Below are 20,151 nucleotides of genomic sequence, written 5' to 3'. Positions count from 1 at the left end.
TAAAATTCTCTTAATTTATTTAATTCTATTTATATTTTCAGAATAAATTTTTTTTTTGTGTTCGTGTTATATATTTTTATAAATAATTTTAAAAAAAATTACAGTTAAAAAAAAACGAACTCAGACAGTATTATAATAATTAAAATAAAAATAATTATAAAAATTCTTTAAAACTCGAGATTACTCCATGATAATTAAAAAAAATATTACGAACTTAATAAATATAGAAATCAACATAAAAATTATTTATATATATGTAAAATCTAAATAGTTCAGCTAAAACAAACGAGTACTATAAATTAAAAAATTAATATAAAAATTATATATATATATTTATGCGAAATCTAAATGTTTTAATTAAAAACTACCTTTATTTCTAACTTCTTAATGCTTTTTCAGCTAACGAGCTTGAAACCTTTTAGAATGCATTACCTTTACGAGTAAATATATATATATATGTAATATAGAAGAATAAATAGATATTATTATCCGTGGTCGTAAAAGATTATAATGGGTGTTCGAATAGCAAAATTTACATAATCTACTAAACTTCTTAGAAAAAACACTATTTTGCAAGTTTCATTCAAGACCAAATGCAGCATTTTCAGTCAAGATAAACTTTTACATCAATCCCACTATCAATGAGGGATTGAACAACTGCTCTGATCTTTCCTTCAAACTTGTCCCTCTCCCTGGGAGTATAAGAGGCAGTGTAAACATCGGCTTCTCTTGCCCGATCGGATAAAATTCGACCAACGGCTAAGCACGCAGGGATATCGGATCGGGACCTTAGCACAGCTTTGATGTCTTTTGAGTTTGTACCGGCCACAGCAACCTGCTTGCATGTTACCCTATGGGTGATTGAGGCTGAAACAAAGCGCTTTGAGATGAAAACATCGAGTGTAAATGGCTCCATATAGGCTACTGTTCTCTGTTTAAAAGATACATGTTTGTTCGGATTCTTCGACTTTTTTCCCTTCTCGAAAGTGTATGGTCGGCTGTTGTCATCGTCAAGGAAATCTTCTACACCGAAAAAGCTTCTCCGTGCAGAATCAACCTGGAACAACAGAAAAACCAGGAGGAACATTTGTATTCAGCACTTGCTGAGAAAACTATATGCTTACATTATCAGTTGTATCCTTCAAAATGTAATGATTCAATTTAATTGCACAAAATAGTTGAGGATAAATTATTCAGCCCTCTCTTTTAATAAACTTAACAACTATAATTCTTTTTTTTTTTATTCAAGTTATGCAGATGATAATAACAGATATAAGAGAAAATAAAGATACCTACAATCACCATTTTTGGAATTTCTTTTCAATTTCTATACCTAAATAAGGTGAGAGTCATTTTTATGTCAATCAAGTAAGACAAAAAGAACTTCTATTATCTCTAATTAAAAAAATATGTTTAAAAAATCACATGGAGAAACAATTTATAGTAAGATAAATAACTAAACTGTAATCCAAAAAAAAAAAAAAAAGCTAAATTTCTCCAAAATGTAAAAATATCATGATTTATTCCAAGCACAAATTGATTTGGCAAATGAATCCCTCTGTCCTTGTTCAATTAGTTTATAAATGAAATGAAATCTGATTGTTCATTTGTTCAAATCGAAGTCTAAAGATGGAAAATAACAGGAAACTAGAAACTAAGTTACTCCAGTGTTTACCGATCTCAAGAGTGTTCGGAAGTAAAAACCTCATCACGAGAACATAACAAGTTCATTCAAATCTTAAGTTTGAAAAAACTCCACAGTACGGAGTTCATCTGAAACCCACAATCCCATGTAAGTTCCCAAACACAAACAGATTTGTATAAGGAATCTGATTGTGTAGGCCTTAACCATTTTGTTTCTAAAGCTTCAATTTTCTCGATGATTACCCTCCAATCTCTTCCATTCAGGGGTACGAAATAGAACCGAAAATACATCAAAGAACACAGTAACCCACATAAGTGAAGAAAAATTAAGACAAGAAGAAAAATGTTTCAACTTATGAGCTGGATTCAAACCAAACTTTGAAATTTAAAGAACTCCCTGGTATAACATTATCAACTAATTTACTCCAAGAAACAAAAAATGAGAAAATTAAATTAGAATAACCGTAGAATGTTTAAGAAAACTGATTCCATTAGAACAACTGGTGCATAATTTCATCATAGCAAACACAATAAGATCAGTTAAACATATTACAAGAACGTGAACAAGGTCTGGTGAGTAAAAATATTGGTAAATTGTATAACACAGAGAAAACCTATTGAAACTAAAGAATACAAAGGAGAATTTAAATTTTGAAATTGTAGTAATGCACTTTTTTTATGATTGAAGCAGAAGCTGTTGTTCATTTATATACATGAAGGAAAGGAAGAAGTGCGTAAAATGTAACAGAAAATTAGCGCTAACATGAGGCCTGCGTGCTAAACAAAATAACAATCCCACGTGGCAAAACAAATTAACAGAACTAACAATATCAACTAATCACCATTAAAAACTTAATGTATTGTATTAGCCCCAGACAAGCTAGGAAGAGTAAATATTAAAAATTCCTAACTTAGATAACAGCAGATGAAATTGAGGAATACGCAAGGTTTTGGTGAAGAAATCTGCAAGCTGTTGAGATGAAGAAACAAGCATTAACCGTATAAGACTTTGCTGAACTTTTTCACGAATGAGATGACAATCAATTTTAATATATTTGGTTCTTTCATGAAAAACAGGATTGTGGGCAATCTTCATGGAAGATTGATTATCACAGAATAACAATACAACAGCTGGTGGAACAATATGCAAGTCATGAAGAAGAAAATATAACTATTGAATTTCACAAGCTGTGGCAGCCATAACGCGATACTCAGCTTCAGTAGAAGACTTAGTAATGGTAGCTTACTTTTTACACTTGCAGAAAATAAGAGCATCACCAAAGAAAATGCAGAAATTATTGATGGATTTGTGAGTGAGAGGACATTGAAGCCAATCAGAGACAGAAAATGTTTGCAGCTGGCAGGTAGATGAAGAAGAAAATAATAAACCTTGACCAGGAGCTAGTGAGAGGACATTGAAGCCAATCAGAGACAGAAAATGTTTGCAGCTGGCAGGTAGATGAAGAAGAAAATAATAAACCTTGACCAGGAGCTAGTTTGAGGTATCGCAGAATCCTGTGGACAGCAGTTAAGTCTGCTGTGGTGGGAGTATCCATGTGTTGAGAAACTTGTTGTACAGCAAAAGATAACTCTGGCCTAATATTGGTTAAGTATAACAGTTTGCTAACTAATTGGCGATAAGCAATAGCATCAACTAAGGAAGTATATTCAGTGGAAGTTGGAGAACCAGTAACAACTGGAGTAGAAACTAGTTTGCAACCCAGAAAATCAGCTTCCGCGAGGATTTCAAGGACATATTTACGTTGGCAAATGTAAATTCCAGAATGAGAATGAGCAATTTCAAAGCCAAAAAAATATTTGAGTGTGCCAAGATCTTTGATGCTGAAGGAGGCATGGAGAAAAAATTTAATATCTGAAAGAGCTGTCATGTTATTACTAGCCAAAATAATATCATCTATATACACCAACAGAGCAAGAAAAGAATTGGAAGAATGTTTGACAAAAAAAGATGAATCAGTAGCACCATGAACAAATCCCTGTTGTAGTAAAGCTGAAGATAGTTTGACCATTGGCGAATAGCTTGTTTAAGTCCATAAAGGGACTTTTTGAGCTTGCAAACCTATGGAAAGAGGAAGCATATAAACTTCTTCATCAAGGTCACCATGCAAAAATGCATTGTTAATATCCAATTGATGCAGAAACCATCCCTTAATAGCAGCAATAGCAAGGATGTTCTGATAGTTGTCATTTTGGCAACAGGAGCAAATGTTTTTGTATAATCAAGTCTAGATTATTGTGTAAAGTATTTGGCAAGGAGCCTAGCTTTATACTGTTCAACAGATCTATCAACTTTACGTTTGACCTTGAATACCCATTTGCAACCAATATGATGTTTTCCAGGAGGTAGAGAAGTGAGATCCTAAGTGTTGTTAGATTCAAGAACTTTTAATTCAGCTTGCATAGCATTACGTCAATGTGAGTGTTTAACAGCTTCAAAATAAGTTTTAGGCTCACTGGATGTAGTAATAGAAAGAGCAAAACCCTTATGTGAAGTAGATAAATTAGAATAAGAAAGTACTTGAGAAAGAGTGTAGGGTGAGCCTGTGCATGAAGAATCTATGTCTCTTTGATCTGTGGAATCATGAGTAGCCTGAACAGCCTCCTTATTGATCAATTGACAATGGTAATCACGAAGGTATGAAGAGCATGTCTGGTTCTAACAGAACGTTGAAGAGAAACAGATTGTGGAGAAGGATCAGAATTAGAAGGTGAGAAAGTATTAGAAGGAGAAGTAACAGAAGGAGAAGAAGGAAAAGGTTCCAAAGATTAATCTGGAACAAGATAAACAAAAGAAGTATTTGAAGATGAAGAATAAGGGAAGTGTTTCTCATAAAAAATCACATTTCTCGAAACTATAATTTTCTTGATATGCAAATCCAGAACTTTTTAACGTTTGGTGCCAAGTTTGTAACCCAAAAAAATACCCTTAATGGTTCTGGGAGAAAACTTGGATTTGTTATGTGATAGTATAGGAACAAAACAAAGACAACCAAAAATCTTGATATGAGATAAATCTGGTGGAGATTGATATAATAATTCATAAGGAGTCTTGTTATTTATAATGAGAGATGGGGTACGATTGATCAAGTGTATGGCATAAGCAATAAAGAAAGGTCAATATGAAACAGGTAGATGACTTTGAAATTTTAAAGCACAAGCCACATTAAGAAGATGCTGATGTTTGTGTTCTGCTAAACCATTCTATTGAGGTGGAACAAGATAAATAAAAAAAGTATCTGAAGATGGAGAATAAGGGAAGTGTTTCTCATAAAAAATCACATTTCTCGAAACTATAATTTTCTTGGTATACAAATCCAAAACTTTTTAATGTTTGGTGCCAGGTTTGTAACCCAAAAAAATACCTTTAATGGCTCTGAGAGAAAACTTGGATCTATTATGTGATAGTGTAGAAACAAAACAAAGACAACCAAAAATCCTGATATGAAATAAATCTGGTGGAGATTGATGTAATAATTCATAAGGAGTCTTGTTATTTACAACGAGAGATGGGGTACGATTGATCAAGTGTATGACATGAGCAATAAAGAAAGGTCAATATGAAGCAGGTCGATGACTTTGAAATTTTAAAGCACGAGCCACATTAAGAAGATGTTGATGATTGCGTTCTACTAACCCATTCTATTGAGGTGTCTCAACACATGAAGTTTGGTGTATTATACCCTGAAGATTATAGAAATCAATCATCAAAGACTCAGGGTCATTATCACTTTTAATAGACTGAACTTTAGAATGAAATTGAGTGGAAACCAAGGTACAAAAATTCTGTAATAACTTTATTGTTTCGAATTTACATTGCATAAAGAAAATCCATGTAAAACGGCTAAAGTCATCTACAATAGTAAGAAAGTATCTGTAACCAGAGATAGAATTCTCAGTAGGACCTCAAATATCCACGTGAATTAACGCAAAACAATGTGTACTATTTGTAGTACTCAAGGGAAAAGACAAACGTTTTTGTTTGGCCATACGACAAATATCACAAACAAAATTGGGAGGAATAGAAATCCCCGAATGAGATTGCAGAAGTTGCTGAAGTTTAGGAATGGATAAATGCCCCATGCAATAATGTCATAAATCAAAAGATGTGGTGGACAAGGATGAAACGTGATTGACAACTGGTGTAGGTGAAGAACATGTCAAGTGATAAAGACCATCTCTATGCTCAGCTAGCCCAATCATTGTCCACGATCGAAAAGTCTATATGAAACACAGATGATTAAAGAAAATAAAGCAACAATCAATAGTTGATGTAAGTTTATGAACTGATAATAAATTAAAAGTAAATTATGGAACAAAGAAAACTAGAGTAAGTGTGAGATCTTGTGAAATGTGAACAACTCCAATATGAGTAACTGGAAGAATAAGAACATTAGGTAATTTAACAAAGAAATTGTTGACAAGAGTATAAGAAGTAAAGAGACTTAATGAAGAAGTAATATGATCCGTTGCTCTAGAATCAATGATCCAGTCCTCAATACTGGAATGCTTTATTGTACTTACTGAAAAAATGTTACTAATGATTGGCATACCAGCTTTCGGTGGAGGAAAAGTAATAGGATGAGATGTGGTAATAGTTGAAACTGTAGCAACAGTGGGTTGATTATGATGTTGAATGAGACTCAACTGCTGCTGGTATTTGCTCCTTAGTAAATGGCATAAGTGTCTAATCTGGCTGAGTGTTGGAAGCAAAGATATTATTTGCATCATACTGTCCATCTGAATGATCAACATCAACAGAAATAGGATCTCAAATGGCTGAATCATGAACCTGCACTTGATTAGTCTTCTGCATTTCTAGAGTTCCTTGACTGATAACCTGATGGATAACCATGCTTCTTATAACACTTTTCTTCAGTGCGTTTATGAAATCCACAATACGTACATAGAGGTTTCTTACAATCAATATTAAATGGTCGAGGGAATGTTGGTTTATTGAATGTATTTGGTGGTAAATTCTGATACGAAAATTGTGATTTAGATGTAAAATTGGTAGGCATACGAGGACGAAAAGGAGGTCTATATGAGTTGAAAGATCTATTAGCAAAAGCCACTGGTTCACCAGAAGGAGTAGGAAGCAGAGGTATAGCAATTTGTCGCTCATGTTGAACAGCCAGAGCAAAAGTTTTGTTAAGTGTAGGTAGTGGATCCATAAGTAAAAGTAAGCGTGAACAGTTGAAAAAATCTCATTCAAACCTCTAAGAAATTTAATAATCTGATCTGACTCTATATATTTCTTAAGAACATCAAATGCTCCACATACAAGGAGTTTCACAAGAATAAATAGGGATAGGTCGCAAGTTCATCAACTCATCCCAAAAAAATTTCAATTGAGTAAAATAATCTGTAACTGACAATTCACCTTGCTGAAATCCATAAATCTCTTACTGCAAATCTGAAATGCGAAGAGAATCTCCTTGGGTAAATCGCTCCCTTAAATCATTTCAAACATCTATTGCAGTGTCTAGCCAAATAACACTTTTGTGCAATATATGGAGAAACAGAATGCATCAACCATGATTAAACCATGATGTTGCAACACTGCCAAGTAGAAAAAGAGAATCATCCTTTTTAGGTGCTAGAATAATTCCATGTACAAAATTGAGTTTGTTCCATCTACAAAATTGAGTTTGTTCTTCGACAGAAGAGCCATCTTCATGGATCTACACCATGAATGGTAATTAGATCCAGCAATAACTATCGAAACTAAAATTAGGGATGGATTTTCATTTGGATGCAGATAATAAGGACTAGAAAGAGATTCTTCTTATTTGGAAGTCGTTGAACTAAGAGTTACCATTGAAGATAGCCAAAAGAATAATAGAATACTGTTTGGTAGAAGGAAAATAAGACAGAGGAGAAATCAAAGAGGAAGAAGAAAATTACTTTGCTCTGATACCGTATTGAAACTAAAGAATAGAAAGGAAAATTTGAATTTTAAAATTGTAGTATTGTATTTTTTTTATGATTGAAGCAGAAACTGCTGTTCATTTATATACAAGAAAGAAAGGAAGAAGTGCGTAAAATGTAACAGAAAATTAGTGCTAACATGAGGTCTGCGTGTTAAATAAAGTAACGGTCCTACGTGGCAAAATAAATTAACATAACTAACAATATAAACTAATCACCATTAAAACCTTAACGTATTGTATTAAAACCCAAGAAGAATCTCTTCAATTCCCAACTCCACCTTAACAAAACTGACATTAGGTCCATGTTTGGAACAAATGAGAGTTGCATATAGGAAATACACTTATTTTGACCATAAGATGTTACAAGCGGATAAGAGTTAAGCTTATCAAAATGAATCTACAAGCAGAATTGATTTTTTTCCAAACATAGCCTAGAAGAATGCCTTTTCTCAGACGCTAAACTCTAACAAAAGCAGAAAAGGAAAAAAACAAACAATGACCGTGTAGTGATGGATGCAAAGTCTTAAATTGAGGTAAACTAAATTAAAGATCAACTGGGTATTCAGAAAAATAACAGAACAGAAACAAAAACACAAACCTTTCCCCCATGGAAACCACAAGCGGCCATGTACAAGCAAGTTGTAAGCTTGCGTCCTCTAGTAGCAAGAACCCCATTGTTGTTGCTAAAAACCTTGGTTACCACTTGCCTCAGCATGAGAAATTCTCGCATAAACAAAACCTATATCCTCCTGAAGGAAAAAAAAAATGGAAGATATAGATTAGAAAAAGAAACCTATGGCAATGACTCGACACAGGCATTGTATCGAACACGTAATGTGCTTTGGAGAAAACCAAAGCTTACAAACCCAAAGACGCTTACTTTTAAAGAAAAACTAAAAATGAATTACAACGTAAACTAATCTGAAAGCGAAACAGCTTATGCTGTATCATCCTTCATCGACATTCATGGAATAGTAATTTGGTTTCAGAGAGGAACGGAAGAAGAGAGCTACTACCTCTGGAATTCAAGACACCATTAAACTAAAATATGAGCAATTATAATTTATAGTCGTGACGGGTATTAAAATATAGAATTAAACCAACACTTTTTTCAACAAACGGGCATTTGGTCTAGTGGTATGATTCTCGCTTAGGGTGCGAGAGGTCCCGAGTTCAATTCTCGGAATGCCCCGAAACTTAAATGTTTTTTTTCCTTCTTTTTGGGCCTTAGAATCTTTTTTTCCTGCTTTTATCCTCTTCTCATTTTTCTGTTTTCCTCATATATGTGTGTGTATATAATATATATGTATAAACATATATATATATAATATATGCACGATGCAAATGAATGCAAAAAATATGAAGGCAGTTGTTGAAGGAGACTATATGCATGTTTCAGCTAATCTCATTGTTTTCCCATTAATAACATTCAATACAAATCATCTTCTCACTCACATTCTTCTACTAGTCTTATTATATCAGTATGGCAACTTACTACATGACCTTATTGCTTCTTCTTCTTCTTCTTCTCATGGCCACCACCATCTTCAACTCCTCCTCTGCAACTCCAACCGCCATTATCAATAGTCCTTCCCCACAACAAGATATTCTTGTCGCGATTCAAGAGATGCAACGAGCCAACTACTTTACTTTCACAATGCTCCTCAACATGCCACCTATCCATCCCAGAGTTTTAGGTAATATCACTTTCTTGATGCCCAAGGATAGAGTTCTGTCCCAAACTGTGATTCCTCTTGCTGAAGTTTCTGATTTCCTCCTCTGCCATTCAATCCCGTCTCCTCTTATTTTTGAGCATTTAGATCACATCCCGACGGATTCGACCATTCCTAGCTTGTTACCTGATTACGTGCTCAAAATCTCCAACGGGGGTAGGAATAGTTTCTTCCTCAACAATGTGAAGATCATCAGGCCAAATATATGCACAGCAGGATCCTCCATTAGATGCCATGGAATAGATGGTGTGCTGAAGGTCAAAAACTTTTCCGAAAATAATCACTTGTCTCCTCCTCTGCCTTCTTCTCCCTCTAATATCACCCCACCTCCTCTCGCCTCCATTTTACCAGCTCCTGATCCATCAATAGAGTTGTCGCCATTATCTTCACCTCATGATTCCTTCAATGGCTCTTCTGATCATAATCCTGTCACTGCCCTACCGCCATCTGGTATAAGTCATCCACAGAAATCAGGGTATGATGATCAATGGATTTCACAAGAAAGACTACTGAAGATTTTGGTGACCCTTTTGATGGTGGGTATGTGTGTGTAGCATATATGTGTGGAAAACCTTATTAGAGTGAGATATAAACATATATAGATGCATTGTGTATATATAAGTATATATACTGAGAACTAACCATATGTTTCATGAAGTTAAGTGGGTCAATGCATCTATAATATTGTAACACTTATCTATGTAAGATTAGTTTATAGTACTTTTGTTTAAAAAAAATACCAAAAACTGATGTCGGTGTTCCAATGCTTATGGAATTTAACATCATTTTCAAATACATGTTCATCACAATCTGATTCAATCTAATTTATTTTTCAACCTATTCACAAACCAGTTTACAGAACATAATCAGTAATTAAAGAAAAAAGTATAATAAAAACTATCGACAGTATATTTTCTCCAACCATTCCATTCGGTCATTCTGTTGAACAACTTACATGCAAACTTGGGATAAATGTGTCTCTTAAACTTACAATGAGAGCAATCTCAATCTCAATCTCAATCTCAATCAGAGAGCACCAAAATTCTACAAGTTAATCTTGTATTGGGCAACTGAATCAGCCATCACAATAGTATGTTCCTGCTTTATTTTGTTCTAATCAAAATTTCATCTCCTAATCAAATTAAATGTAAATTCACCGATGAATTCCATAAAAATTCAAAAGCTATTCTGTAAACAACCTAAAAATAGAGAAGGTTGAGGCTGGATTCTCATTTCTGTCATTCCCATATTCAAAAGGAGGATGCCTAACACAGGACATTCTTCTAGTATATTAAAAGTTCAAAACCAGTGCAATAAAAGCTTGCTATCAAACATGGCAGGAAATCATACATTGATGAGAAAAAATAAAAATGCATCAACCCTGATTCAAATAAGAATTTCTGATTGCATTGTGAATTTCTGCTCATGCATCATCCAGGGGCTAAGTTAATTCTAGCCAAAACAAAATATTAATGCTTGAGCTAATCCTCTAAAATACACAAGGAAAAAGTAAATTTGTCAATCCTCTCCTAATAGCTTCCCATATTTCTTTTGGAGCATCCATACAGAAGCTCTTGTTACACTTGCTTGGCAATAGCACAAAACAGTGAAAGACAAAACACATTGCCTAATCAATCTAGAACAATAATACCAGGAACTGCAGCAGGATCCAGCTCCCAATAACCTCTCAGATGATCTTTATCTCCTGTATGCTGGAAGGCTGGAATTTGATGAGAAAATCTACCAGATTCATTCCTTGAGACTTCTATAATGCTGGTTTTCAACCTTTGGCTTCTCGGAGCTTTGTAAAGTGACTTAGATGCATTAATACATGTTAGAACCATGACTTTTGTGCTTTTCTTATTATCGTCTAACACTTCCACAATCTCACATTCACCCAGGTCAGAGCAATCTGACCCAGAGTTCCAGTTCTTATATAAGGCCCAAACCTCTCCCTTTCTGGGGTATATTTCATACTTACCCCGACCCAGACGTTCAGCTTGGAGCTGATGAGAAAAGCTGCTTCGAGAAACAACTTTATTTTGACCGTACTGGACTTTAAACACCCCACAACAAACTGGGTGAGTGGCATCTTTTGCTGGTGTACAAGCTTCCAGCCGTGCCACATGCAAACTGAAGTCAGGCGTATTTTCAATCTTCTTAACTTGAGCATAGTCCTTAGGCATCCGATCTTTCGTATCATAAAGTGCCCAGATCTGATCAATCTGAAACTTGTCCTCAAATTTTTCCCTCTTGAAATCCAATGACTTTCCTCCTGTTGTTTGGCCACCCGAACAAACAGACGCAGAGATACTAAGGCTTTCTCTAACACCATTTGAGGCTTTCTTTGCCAGGCGTACATGAACTGTATCATCATCTTGACTAGGAGAAGTATTTCCCTTTGATTGAGCAGGAATGTCAGGGAGTCCATGTTTGCTTGTATTTGAAAGGTCTGCATCTCCGATTACAGATTGACTTGCATTTACTTGACCACATCTCCTACTTAAGTCTCTTTGTGACCTCCTAAGTCTTAGCGCATCTACTGCAAGATTATCTGCCTCTTGCTCCTTCAGGATATTGCACTTCTTATCAACCTGACATGAAGTGGAACATCCTTTAGACTGGGTATGGTCGCTATCTCTTACCTCATTGCTAGCATCCCCATAATTTAAAGATTTACTTGCATAACTTTCATTCTGATTAGGATGCATACCATTTGATTTTCTAGGAGATCTTCTAAGCACAAAACTTTCTCTGTCTAGACTGCTCTTCTCATATGTCTTTGACATGTGAATCCCCTGTGAACCTGTCAGGGGCTTCCCTTCACTTGCTTGAGATTTAGAACATAAACCATCTGCTTCAGCATCCAGCCCTCGTCCTTCCATCTTCACATCACCAGTGTCACCAAGGTTATCAAGATCATTAGGAAGTGAGACAGGATCCAGTTCAAATGATCCAATAGGAACACCTTCCCTTTCCTTGCCTGTCATTCTAAAGGAAGGAATTCGATGGGAAAACCTATACAACTCCCCAGGAGGTATTTGAACTTCTAAAAGATCACCCTTTTTAGCTCGCTGAAACAGACTAATGAACCCTTTCACTTTGTGCAGATAAGCAACCCCAATACCATCATCCTCAGAAAAATCTTTGATCACTTCCACAAATTCATATTGGTATGGTGGTTGGTGTTGATCTGGGTCAGCACTCCAATTGATATTCCAATCCCTAAACAGGGCCCAAGTTTCCCCCACTTTGGGATATATAAAGAAAGGACCTCTTCTCTTGCCTGAAACTTCAATGCAATCCATCTGATGAGAGAAGATTAACCGACTTTTAACAATATCAGAGGTCCCAAGCTTATACCTACTGCAAGCAACTGGCAACACAGCAGACCAATTTCTCTCATCTTCATTAATGGAATGAGACTCTAGCCAAGTGATCTCTAACTTGAATCCATTTTGAGGTGGAAACACTCTTTTGACTCGAGCATAAAATCTCGGCATTGCATCTAAGTCATCATATATAGCCCATATTTGATTAACAGTAAAGCAGCCATCTCCCTTATCCTTATCAAAATCACTGAATTCTGGCTCAGGATATTCACCACCAGCTGGATTATCCGAGTCACTTGAATTCAGCTCAGAATTATCATCAGTTTGGGATTTTTTCTCATCATGACCCGAAGTTACTGCGTTCTCTTTTGCTTGATGTTCCACACTTTCACTTTTCTTAGGCACGTGTTCTGCAAATGGGTTACCTGGTTTCTGTTCAACCTTTCCGTTACATGCATCCATAGAGGCAGCAGCAGGAACAGACTTATCATTTTCAGATATACCAGCGTTGACATCTTTCATTTTCTCCTCATTGATACCAGATAGTCCGCTGCCCTTTGGCCTTTTTGGTACACGGTTTACAAAATCATCATCACTAGAATTCTCATTGTAAGAAATCTTCTGCTTGTGCCTAGAAGATCTCCTTGGTTGACATTCTCCATCACATCCAGAATTTGCTCCAGAAAAATTACTAACATTATCTTGAAGAGTTTCATCAACTTCACTGTCATCACTATCACTAGTCTCAAAACTCTCACTGGAATTTTCATCCAACTTTCTCTTCCTGTTTGTAGTCCTTGAAGTTCCCAAATCACATGGCTCAGCAGCACTAGGCCTGGGCTTTGCTACCTCAGGTTTGGGAACTTCAACACCCTTCTTCTCACCTCCCACAACACCATTCTTCTCACCTTCCATCGTGTTCGCCCCTCCTTTCTCTTTTGTTGTGGAACCCTTATCAACCTCAGTCTTGCTTGCAGTGGGTACTGCAAAGGATCCCTGATATGGAACTTGCTTCTGACCGGGAAATTGACTTGACCCTGGTGGCACAGGCTGAGGACCAAAATCAAAGGCAGTGAAGGATTTGCCACAATTTTGACACCTCAGTACTCTGTTGACATATTCTCTAAAGTACTGATACCTGACGTGGCAAAACTGGCAGGTTGTCCAAAATGTCATATGGGGTGCCCATTGACGGGAATATGAGCCAGAAAACTGTGAAGGAACATTTGAAGAACTGTTTGTAGCCCCTGTAAAAGAGTTGTTATGTGATTGATAGGATGGTGGTTTTGGTGCAACCGGTCTAATTGAGACTCTACATTTCATATCATACTGAGACCGTTTTGTCTGGTCCGTAAGCAACCTATTTGCTTCTCCAATCAGTTTAAAAGCAGCCTCAGCACCAGCAAATTTGTTTTTGTCTGGATGTAATTGCAAAGCAAGCTTTCTGAATTGCTTCTTAATAGTAGCCTCATCAGCTGTCCGTTCAACCTGAAGAATTCCATACCAATCCATTTCAGATCCATTTATTTTCTTTTGTGCAGATATGTGAACCTCACATACTATCATTAGCTGGGAAATATTCTCAAGATCAGGTGCGATTTTAGCTGCTCTTTCTCCAAACTTCTTTGCCATAATAAAATCACCTGCTTCCATCTTCTTCTCTGCCAGGTGTTTTGCTCTAAGAGCCTCTTCTTTGTTAAAGTCCATGATTGATTGAAATCCCAAATTAATCAGGCACAGTCTCACTTAGCATATACACCCAGAAAAAGCCAACTTTACTTGGCCCCTCTATTTGTTAATCCACACCTCAGCCAACAGCTTCACCCTAAAACAAGGTAAAATCAGACAAGCCTAGAACATGTGTCGACCTAAAATTGACAACAAATGTAACAGCGTGGTTACCATTTCAAGAAAAGTGGGAAGATGTTGGAGCCGGGATAGCCAGTGAACAATCAGACACAAAGAACATATATTACCACCAAAAGGATCTGAGAACCCCAATATCCCTGGAGGATTATTGAGATAACCCTGCACAATGCGATTCCCAAATTCAAACCTACAACATCTAATGAATGAGATTCACTTAGTAAAACCCAAATAAAGTATAACCATATAGAATGAACATTGGAAGGAATCTGGATCAACCAATTAAAGAAACCGAAGAAAATAAGGATAAACTAAAACTAATTTCCCACCCCAAAAAAAAATGAACTCCTAACTATCACATTCAACTCTGAGATGGTTTCCATATTTCTAAAACCCAATAAATTTTACAAGCACAAACGTTCCGCTCATTAGTTCACAAATCATGAGAGAGCACAGTTCCTTCTGTCTCCTACTATTTTCTCAGCTATCAAACAAAACCTCATGCGGAAACCCAAAAGAACAACGAGTAAAATTATGCATTAACAAAGCTCTATCTGTAATATTTACCCAAAAAACCGTCTTGCAACAACCATCACTAGAAAAATTCCGTTGATTTTCATCCATGAATCACATGAGATAGTATGAATCAAACCCAATACGACACACACAAGCTCAGCATCAAAAAACAAAAGATACTCACGGTACGGAACCCTAGACCAGAAAGCGAGTACGAAGACGAACACAGAACCCGAAAAGCACGGGCGGTGAATCGAAATTACCACAAAACGAAAGGCAATGTAAGCAAATTCAAATAAACCCTAAATAATACACACTCGAATTAACTGAAAGGAATGGAGAGACCATGTAAGAAATTTGAAGTTGAAAGATAAAGCAAAGGAGAAAGCGAGGGAAAACTTACTAGATGTATCTGATATGGATTTTACGGAGTAACAGAAAAGAAGAGGGAAAATTTTTGGGGGAAATGGAGGGAGAAAAGAGAGCCTCCTGAAAATTTTTGGAATCCCCCAAGGATTTTGACCTTTTTTTTTTTTAATTACAAAATACTCTTTCTCTAGAAGTTGCTTCCCATGACTGCATCAAACCTCTCCTCCAACCCTAAAAATGATGAATGTATAAGAAAATTTTGAGATGATCTTCATAGGATAGAGATTTTAGGCTTCTTTCTTTGAAAAGTTTAATTGGGCTTATTGTAATGGGCCCAATGTGAATGGGCCCAATTCTACTTAATTTTGGTTACAGTTTTATTATTATTGATCTAATTACAACACAGATGATTCGATCACAACAAGGATAAGAATTGGTTGGATTCGAAATAGGTTTTACGAAACTCGAATCCAATATAGCCGTTAAATAAAAAAACTCGAACCCAATCTAAGTTTGTTGTAGGTTCGTAACTTTTGTAACATGTAAAGCCTGTGTAGGTTTTGGGTTAAAACCGATTTGACCTGCTCTGCGTATAATAATCAAGATATCACACGTACGTTAATATTATCTATTAAACTTACACTAAAACATGTCAGTATTAAACGCATATTAAAACTTTATGTCAACTTATACAGATAGTATCAGGTCAAGTTCGAACAAATTTTTTACCTTCAAACGTAAATCTAATATGTTATAATACTTTAATTTTAAAAAAAAAAAAATTAATCAAAATGAATTTGCATTTGTTCAATTTCGACTATAAACTAAAACGTACTTAAAGGGTTTTGTTAGAATTTTTCGGATCGCGTATTTTTTTCAAGCTCTTGACCATAAGTTCTTATTAATCCACTAAATTACCCTCATCTTCTTCTTATTTTTCAAAAATCAATTCTTACCATCTCCTGTATTCTCTCTCGTAAGATTATTGATGGTTACATCTTAAGCAAAAAGAAGTGTTGTCTTTGATATTTAAACGAAGAATTGAAGAACGAAAGAGCAAGAACATATATATACATTTAGTAAATAAAAATATTTCGTAGTTTTTATTTTTAAAAAAATTTATATATTAGATAATAGAATATTGTAATTTGAAATTTGGAACTCTTTTTATGAGAACTTTGTTGGGCTTAATGTGATGGGCTAATGGTAAATAGACCTAATCTATTTTTAAATAAAATTTTATTATAACTCTATTGTGGAATATGCATTTTGAAAACAAAATTAAGAATACATCAAACTAATGTATGGTAATATATATCCATAATCGTTCAAATCGAAATTTAGTCTCCACAAACAGAACCTAGTTTAAACTCTATATTTACTCTTTCCGTTGATAAAATGTATCTTCTTCGTATCTCCTTTATAGTATAGTTAAAGAATATAATTTTATTACAATAATTTTTTCTTCGAAAATCGAAAAGCTTCATATATTTATCTTTTTTCTCTTATACTATCTTTATTAGTTCTTAGTGAAACATATACACCTCAATTATAATCTATCACTCGTAGCTTAATATTTTTAGTATCGTACTCATGTAGCATTGCTATGAAAAGGACAAAATATATACCTAATATTTGGATACATCTTAAACACATTTCTATTTGAGGAAAACAGGAGCTAACATTATAGTAGAAACATCTCATATTGATATAGTAGAAACATATGAGTGTGGAACACCAGATCAACGAACGCAATCCAAACCCACACATACATAGCTAGCACAAAAAAAACTTATTCTTTAAATAAATTCTCCTTATTGAAATTACAATTAATTTATAATCAGAAATAAGGTAATTAGAGGAAATGAACTGATTAGAACACTATAAAAATATTTTGATAAGTTAAAATAACTCAAGAAAAAAATTGAAGAAAAGTCACGAGTTGTTTTCATAAATTGACATCAATTCTCCGCTTAAAAAGAAGGTTGAAGAAAAACTTCGATACTTTACGCATAAAGCCGATTTTGATATAGGTCATGAAAATCACAATAAAAATTTAATTTATAAAATATCTCTAATGCTTAGCTAAAAAAATTATATATAAGAAAACAAATACTATTTAGTTGAGATGTGGATATCCACGAGAAAATCTATTGATTTAAAGAAGATCTCTTTATTTAATAAAAATTTCTTGAAGATTTCTTAACTTAAAAGAAATTTCTTAGAAATTTCTTGATTACTAGTAAAATGAATTCGTTTATGATCTTGTGGTATAAGTGTCATTGATTCTTTATATGTTTAATATGACTCTTTAGAAAGAAGTGTTTGGTTATGATAGATTGTGATAAGATTCTCCATTGCTTAATTCTCGAGAATCTTTGATTTTACGATCTTTTTTATCGTTGTTTGAGGTGAGATAGAAAAGGAAAAATTCTCTTGTGTGAGGGAAAATATTTTTACTAGTTTTTGGTTGCTCTTACCAGACTCTTTATTACTCTTGATTTTTGTTGTCATTTTGGTTATCATCGTGGAATTCTCTTATATGGTTAGGAATCTTTATTGCTCTCGGGTTTCTTGGATTTTAGGATACTTTAGTGGTTGCCTCTTACTTGACTGGATGGACTTGGTTTCCCCCTTTCAAGGCCTTTAAAGTTCTGCCCAAGACTTTCTTCTTCATGGATCTATCCCTTAATATGAACTTAAAAATCTTCTTTGAGTTTATTAACTCATGTTTTTGTGATACTCTATCTATAAAGCCTAAAAATATATTGAATCGGATCCATACTAGGCTTACTTCCATGTGGACTTTGCTCACTTTATATGATCTTTATTTCCACTTAAATGGACCAAACCGTGAGAATCTCCCTTGGAATGGACCTTTTTCGTGACTTTCATCATTTATGTTGCCTAAATCGTGCCCTTTTAAGTTCATGAAGTCGTGAGCTTTTATGTGATCTTCTATGTGATGGATTGTAATATGTGCATAACATGCAGCGAAATATAAAAATAACAATTCAATCTGATATATTTGTACTTAAAAATTATATTGCAAATCAAAGATCAAATTTAAAACATACCTGATAGTGGATTTTCAAATTAAAATTGTTCAAAAATACGAACATTATGCGTATCCACACCGAAACCAACTTTTTCTGTTCAAGTCTTTGATTAAGAGAACGTACGAACAAATTAAATAATATAAATATGTTAAAATTTTCTAATAAAATCTTAACAGAGAATTCACGGATTTTTTTTATTGTGCTAACGGATTTTTAATTCTTTTCTCTCACTCTTTAAAAAACCCACCCGCATATATAGGTGCCATGGCTGGAGGAGTCCATATTGGACTCTTCCGGTGGACGTCCAAATTTTATTTGGACTCTTCCACTGTTTTTTTTTTTTTTTTTTTTTTATAGCACTTAGATATTTACATATGTATCTCATATATATATATATATGTATATGTTTATCCTTTTTAATTATTATTATTTAACAAAATAATTTTATAAACTAATTTAATTTTAAATTAAATTTTATAATAATCTCAATTATTATAATAGCTATACATATTATATTATTATACTAATAATATAATAACTAAAATATAAATATTAATTTTCTATTTTAAAAATAAAAAAATTCAATTTATTCATAATATTAATTATATTGGTGCTAGTAGAAAATATAATAATATTCTATTTAAACTAAAAAATTTATTTATTTAATTAAATTAAATTTTTTAATTAAATTTTCAAATAATTAAAATAATTAATATATTTAGCAAAAGTCAGAACATTTGTTAGTGTGCGACCCCATAAGTTTAACACTAAACCGGTAGCAAATTGGTAAAACCAATTTACTAATTAAAATTGGTATTTAACAACACTTCTCAACGACTGAATAATGTGAAATATACAATTACTCTCAAGAACCTGCTAAAAAAATATGTAATATTTCCTTCCGTCATTATTGCTACAGATTAACTTTAGGATATAGTTTAATCATCAAATCCTAATAGGTAACCAACTATGTTTCATGTCAATTATAATTGACTAATGAATGACATAAAAAACTCTTCTCTTCTTTTATTCAACTGCCATGACCAAACTCTTAATTTAATCATTACAATATATGACAACATAGAGTTTAAACTTATTACCCAAGTTGACAGATTCTGTCTTTACCAATCATTAATTCTACAAGAATTTAATCACACTCAATATTTTTTCAACTACAGTTCTATGACCATAGGTGTTCAGAATCAAAGTATAATAAATGATTTATCAATTACTATGATGATCTCAGGTCTAAGAAAATTCTTACATCTTATCAAAATAAGAGAATACTCTATTGACAGTTTAAGGTAATATTAACCATTAGAAATTCTCAATTGGGTCGGTTCAATGATCATATCTCCATATGCATCATATATATATGATTTAATTAATGAGATCAACTAATCTTTATCTTATAAAGACTATCACATATATATTAGTCTTATCGGATCATTAATGTTCCATTTTGATGATCCAACTACTAAAAACATTTTAAATTAAATTATAAAAAGATTTTACTCTCATTATCTTGATCCCCATCTTGATGTAAAACCTACAAATTCAATTAAAAATTTTATCACATAAATTAAACGATATGATAATAAAATATTATTGTCATATATTAAAATAAATTATCAAATAATAATATATTCAATATGTTATACGAATAATTAGATCATAGGCA

The 20,151-nt window shown here is 33.8% G+C and overlaps 3 protein-coding genes and 1 non-coding gene across 10 annotated transcripts; 2 read left to right on the top strand and 2 right to left on the bottom strand.

Moving 5' to 3' along the window:
* Positions 1–464: 464 nt before the first annotated feature.
* LOC110821617 (Ribosomal L18p/L5e family protein) lies at positions 465–8,745 on the bottom strand. 3 transcript variants are annotated; one of them, XM_022051537.2, is made up of 3 exons: positions 8,612–8,745; positions 8,194–8,344; positions 465–1,057 (listed from the first exon to the last, which is right to left on the bottom strand). In XM_022051537.2, exons 2-3 carry the CDS (start codon positions 8,323–8,325, stop codon positions 605–607), a joined length of 585 nt encoding a protein of 194 aa, XP_021907229.1. In that variant the 5' UTR covers positions 8,326–8,344; positions 8,612–8,745; the 3' UTR covers positions 465–604. The 3 variants fall into 3 exon arrangements, with proteins under 3 accessions (XP_021907229.1, XP_021907236.1, XP_021907220.1); XM_022051544.2 differs by having other exon boundaries at positions 8,504–8,620; XM_022051528.2 differs by having other exon boundaries at positions 8,476–8,613.
* On the top strand, positions 8,716–8,787 carry TRNAP-AGG (transfer RNA proline (anticodon AGG)). The gene has a single exon. It is a non-coding gene; the product is annotated as a tRNA-Pro (tRNA).
* Positions 8,788–8,984: 197 nt separating this feature from the next.
* Positions 8,985–10,123, top strand: LOC110821610 (uncharacterized). Its single transcript, XM_022051517.2, has one exon. It carries the CDS (start codon positions 9,079–9,081, stop codon positions 9,880–9,882), a length of 804 nt encoding a protein of 267 aa, XP_021907209.1. The 5' UTR covers positions 8,985–9,078; the 3' UTR covers positions 9,883–10,123.
* Positions 10,124–10,710: 587 nt separating this feature from the next.
* On the bottom strand, positions 10,711–15,664 carry LOC148253622 (uncharacterized). 5 transcript variants are annotated; one of them, XM_088206741.1, is made up of 3 exons: positions 15,446–15,664; positions 14,563–14,725; positions 10,711–14,485 (listed from the first exon to the last, which is right to left on the bottom strand). In XM_088206741.1, exon 3 carries the CDS (start codon positions 14,365–14,367, stop codon positions 10,960–10,962), a length of 3,408 nt encoding a protein of 1,135 aa, XP_088062867.1. In that variant the 5' UTR covers positions 14,368–14,485; positions 14,563–14,725; positions 15,446–15,664; the 3' UTR covers positions 10,711–10,959. The 5 variants fall into 5 exon arrangements, with proteins under 5 accessions (XP_088062867.1, XP_088062869.1, XP_088062868.1 ...); XM_088206743.1 differs by having other exon boundaries at positions 14,563–14,716; XM_088206742.1 differs by having other exon boundaries at positions 14,563–14,688.
* Between the last annotated feature and the right edge of the window lie 4,487 nt (positions 15,665–20,151).

Source organism: Carica papaya, chromosome 6 (genome assembly GCF_054855325.1).
Source record: "Carica papaya isolate Zhongbai chromosome 6, ASM5485532v1, whole genome shotgun sequence".
NCBI lineage: Eukaryota > Viridiplantae > Streptophyta > Magnoliopsida > Brassicales > Caricaceae > Carica > Carica papaya.
Note: the sequence above shows the minus strand (reverse complement) of the source record. Positions and strands in the feature narration are given on the sequence as shown.

Coding starts and splice junctions, on each gene's coding strand:
- LOC110821617 (XM_022051537.2), bottom strand. CDS start 8,325: ATGCGAGAATTTCTCATGCTGAGGCAAGTGGTAACCAAGGTTTTTAGC. Junction 1,058..8,193: donor GTGGTTTCCATGGGGGAAAG/GTTTGTGTTTTT, acceptor CTGTTGTTCCAG/GTTGATTCTGCACGGAGAAG.
- LOC110821610 (XM_022051517.2), top strand. CDS start 9,079: ATGGCAACTTACTACATGACCTTATTGCTTCTTCTTCTTCTTCTTCTC.
- LOC148253622 (XM_088206741.1), bottom strand. CDS start 14,367: ATGGACTTTAACAAAGAAGAGGCTCTTAGAGCAAAACACCTGGCAGAG.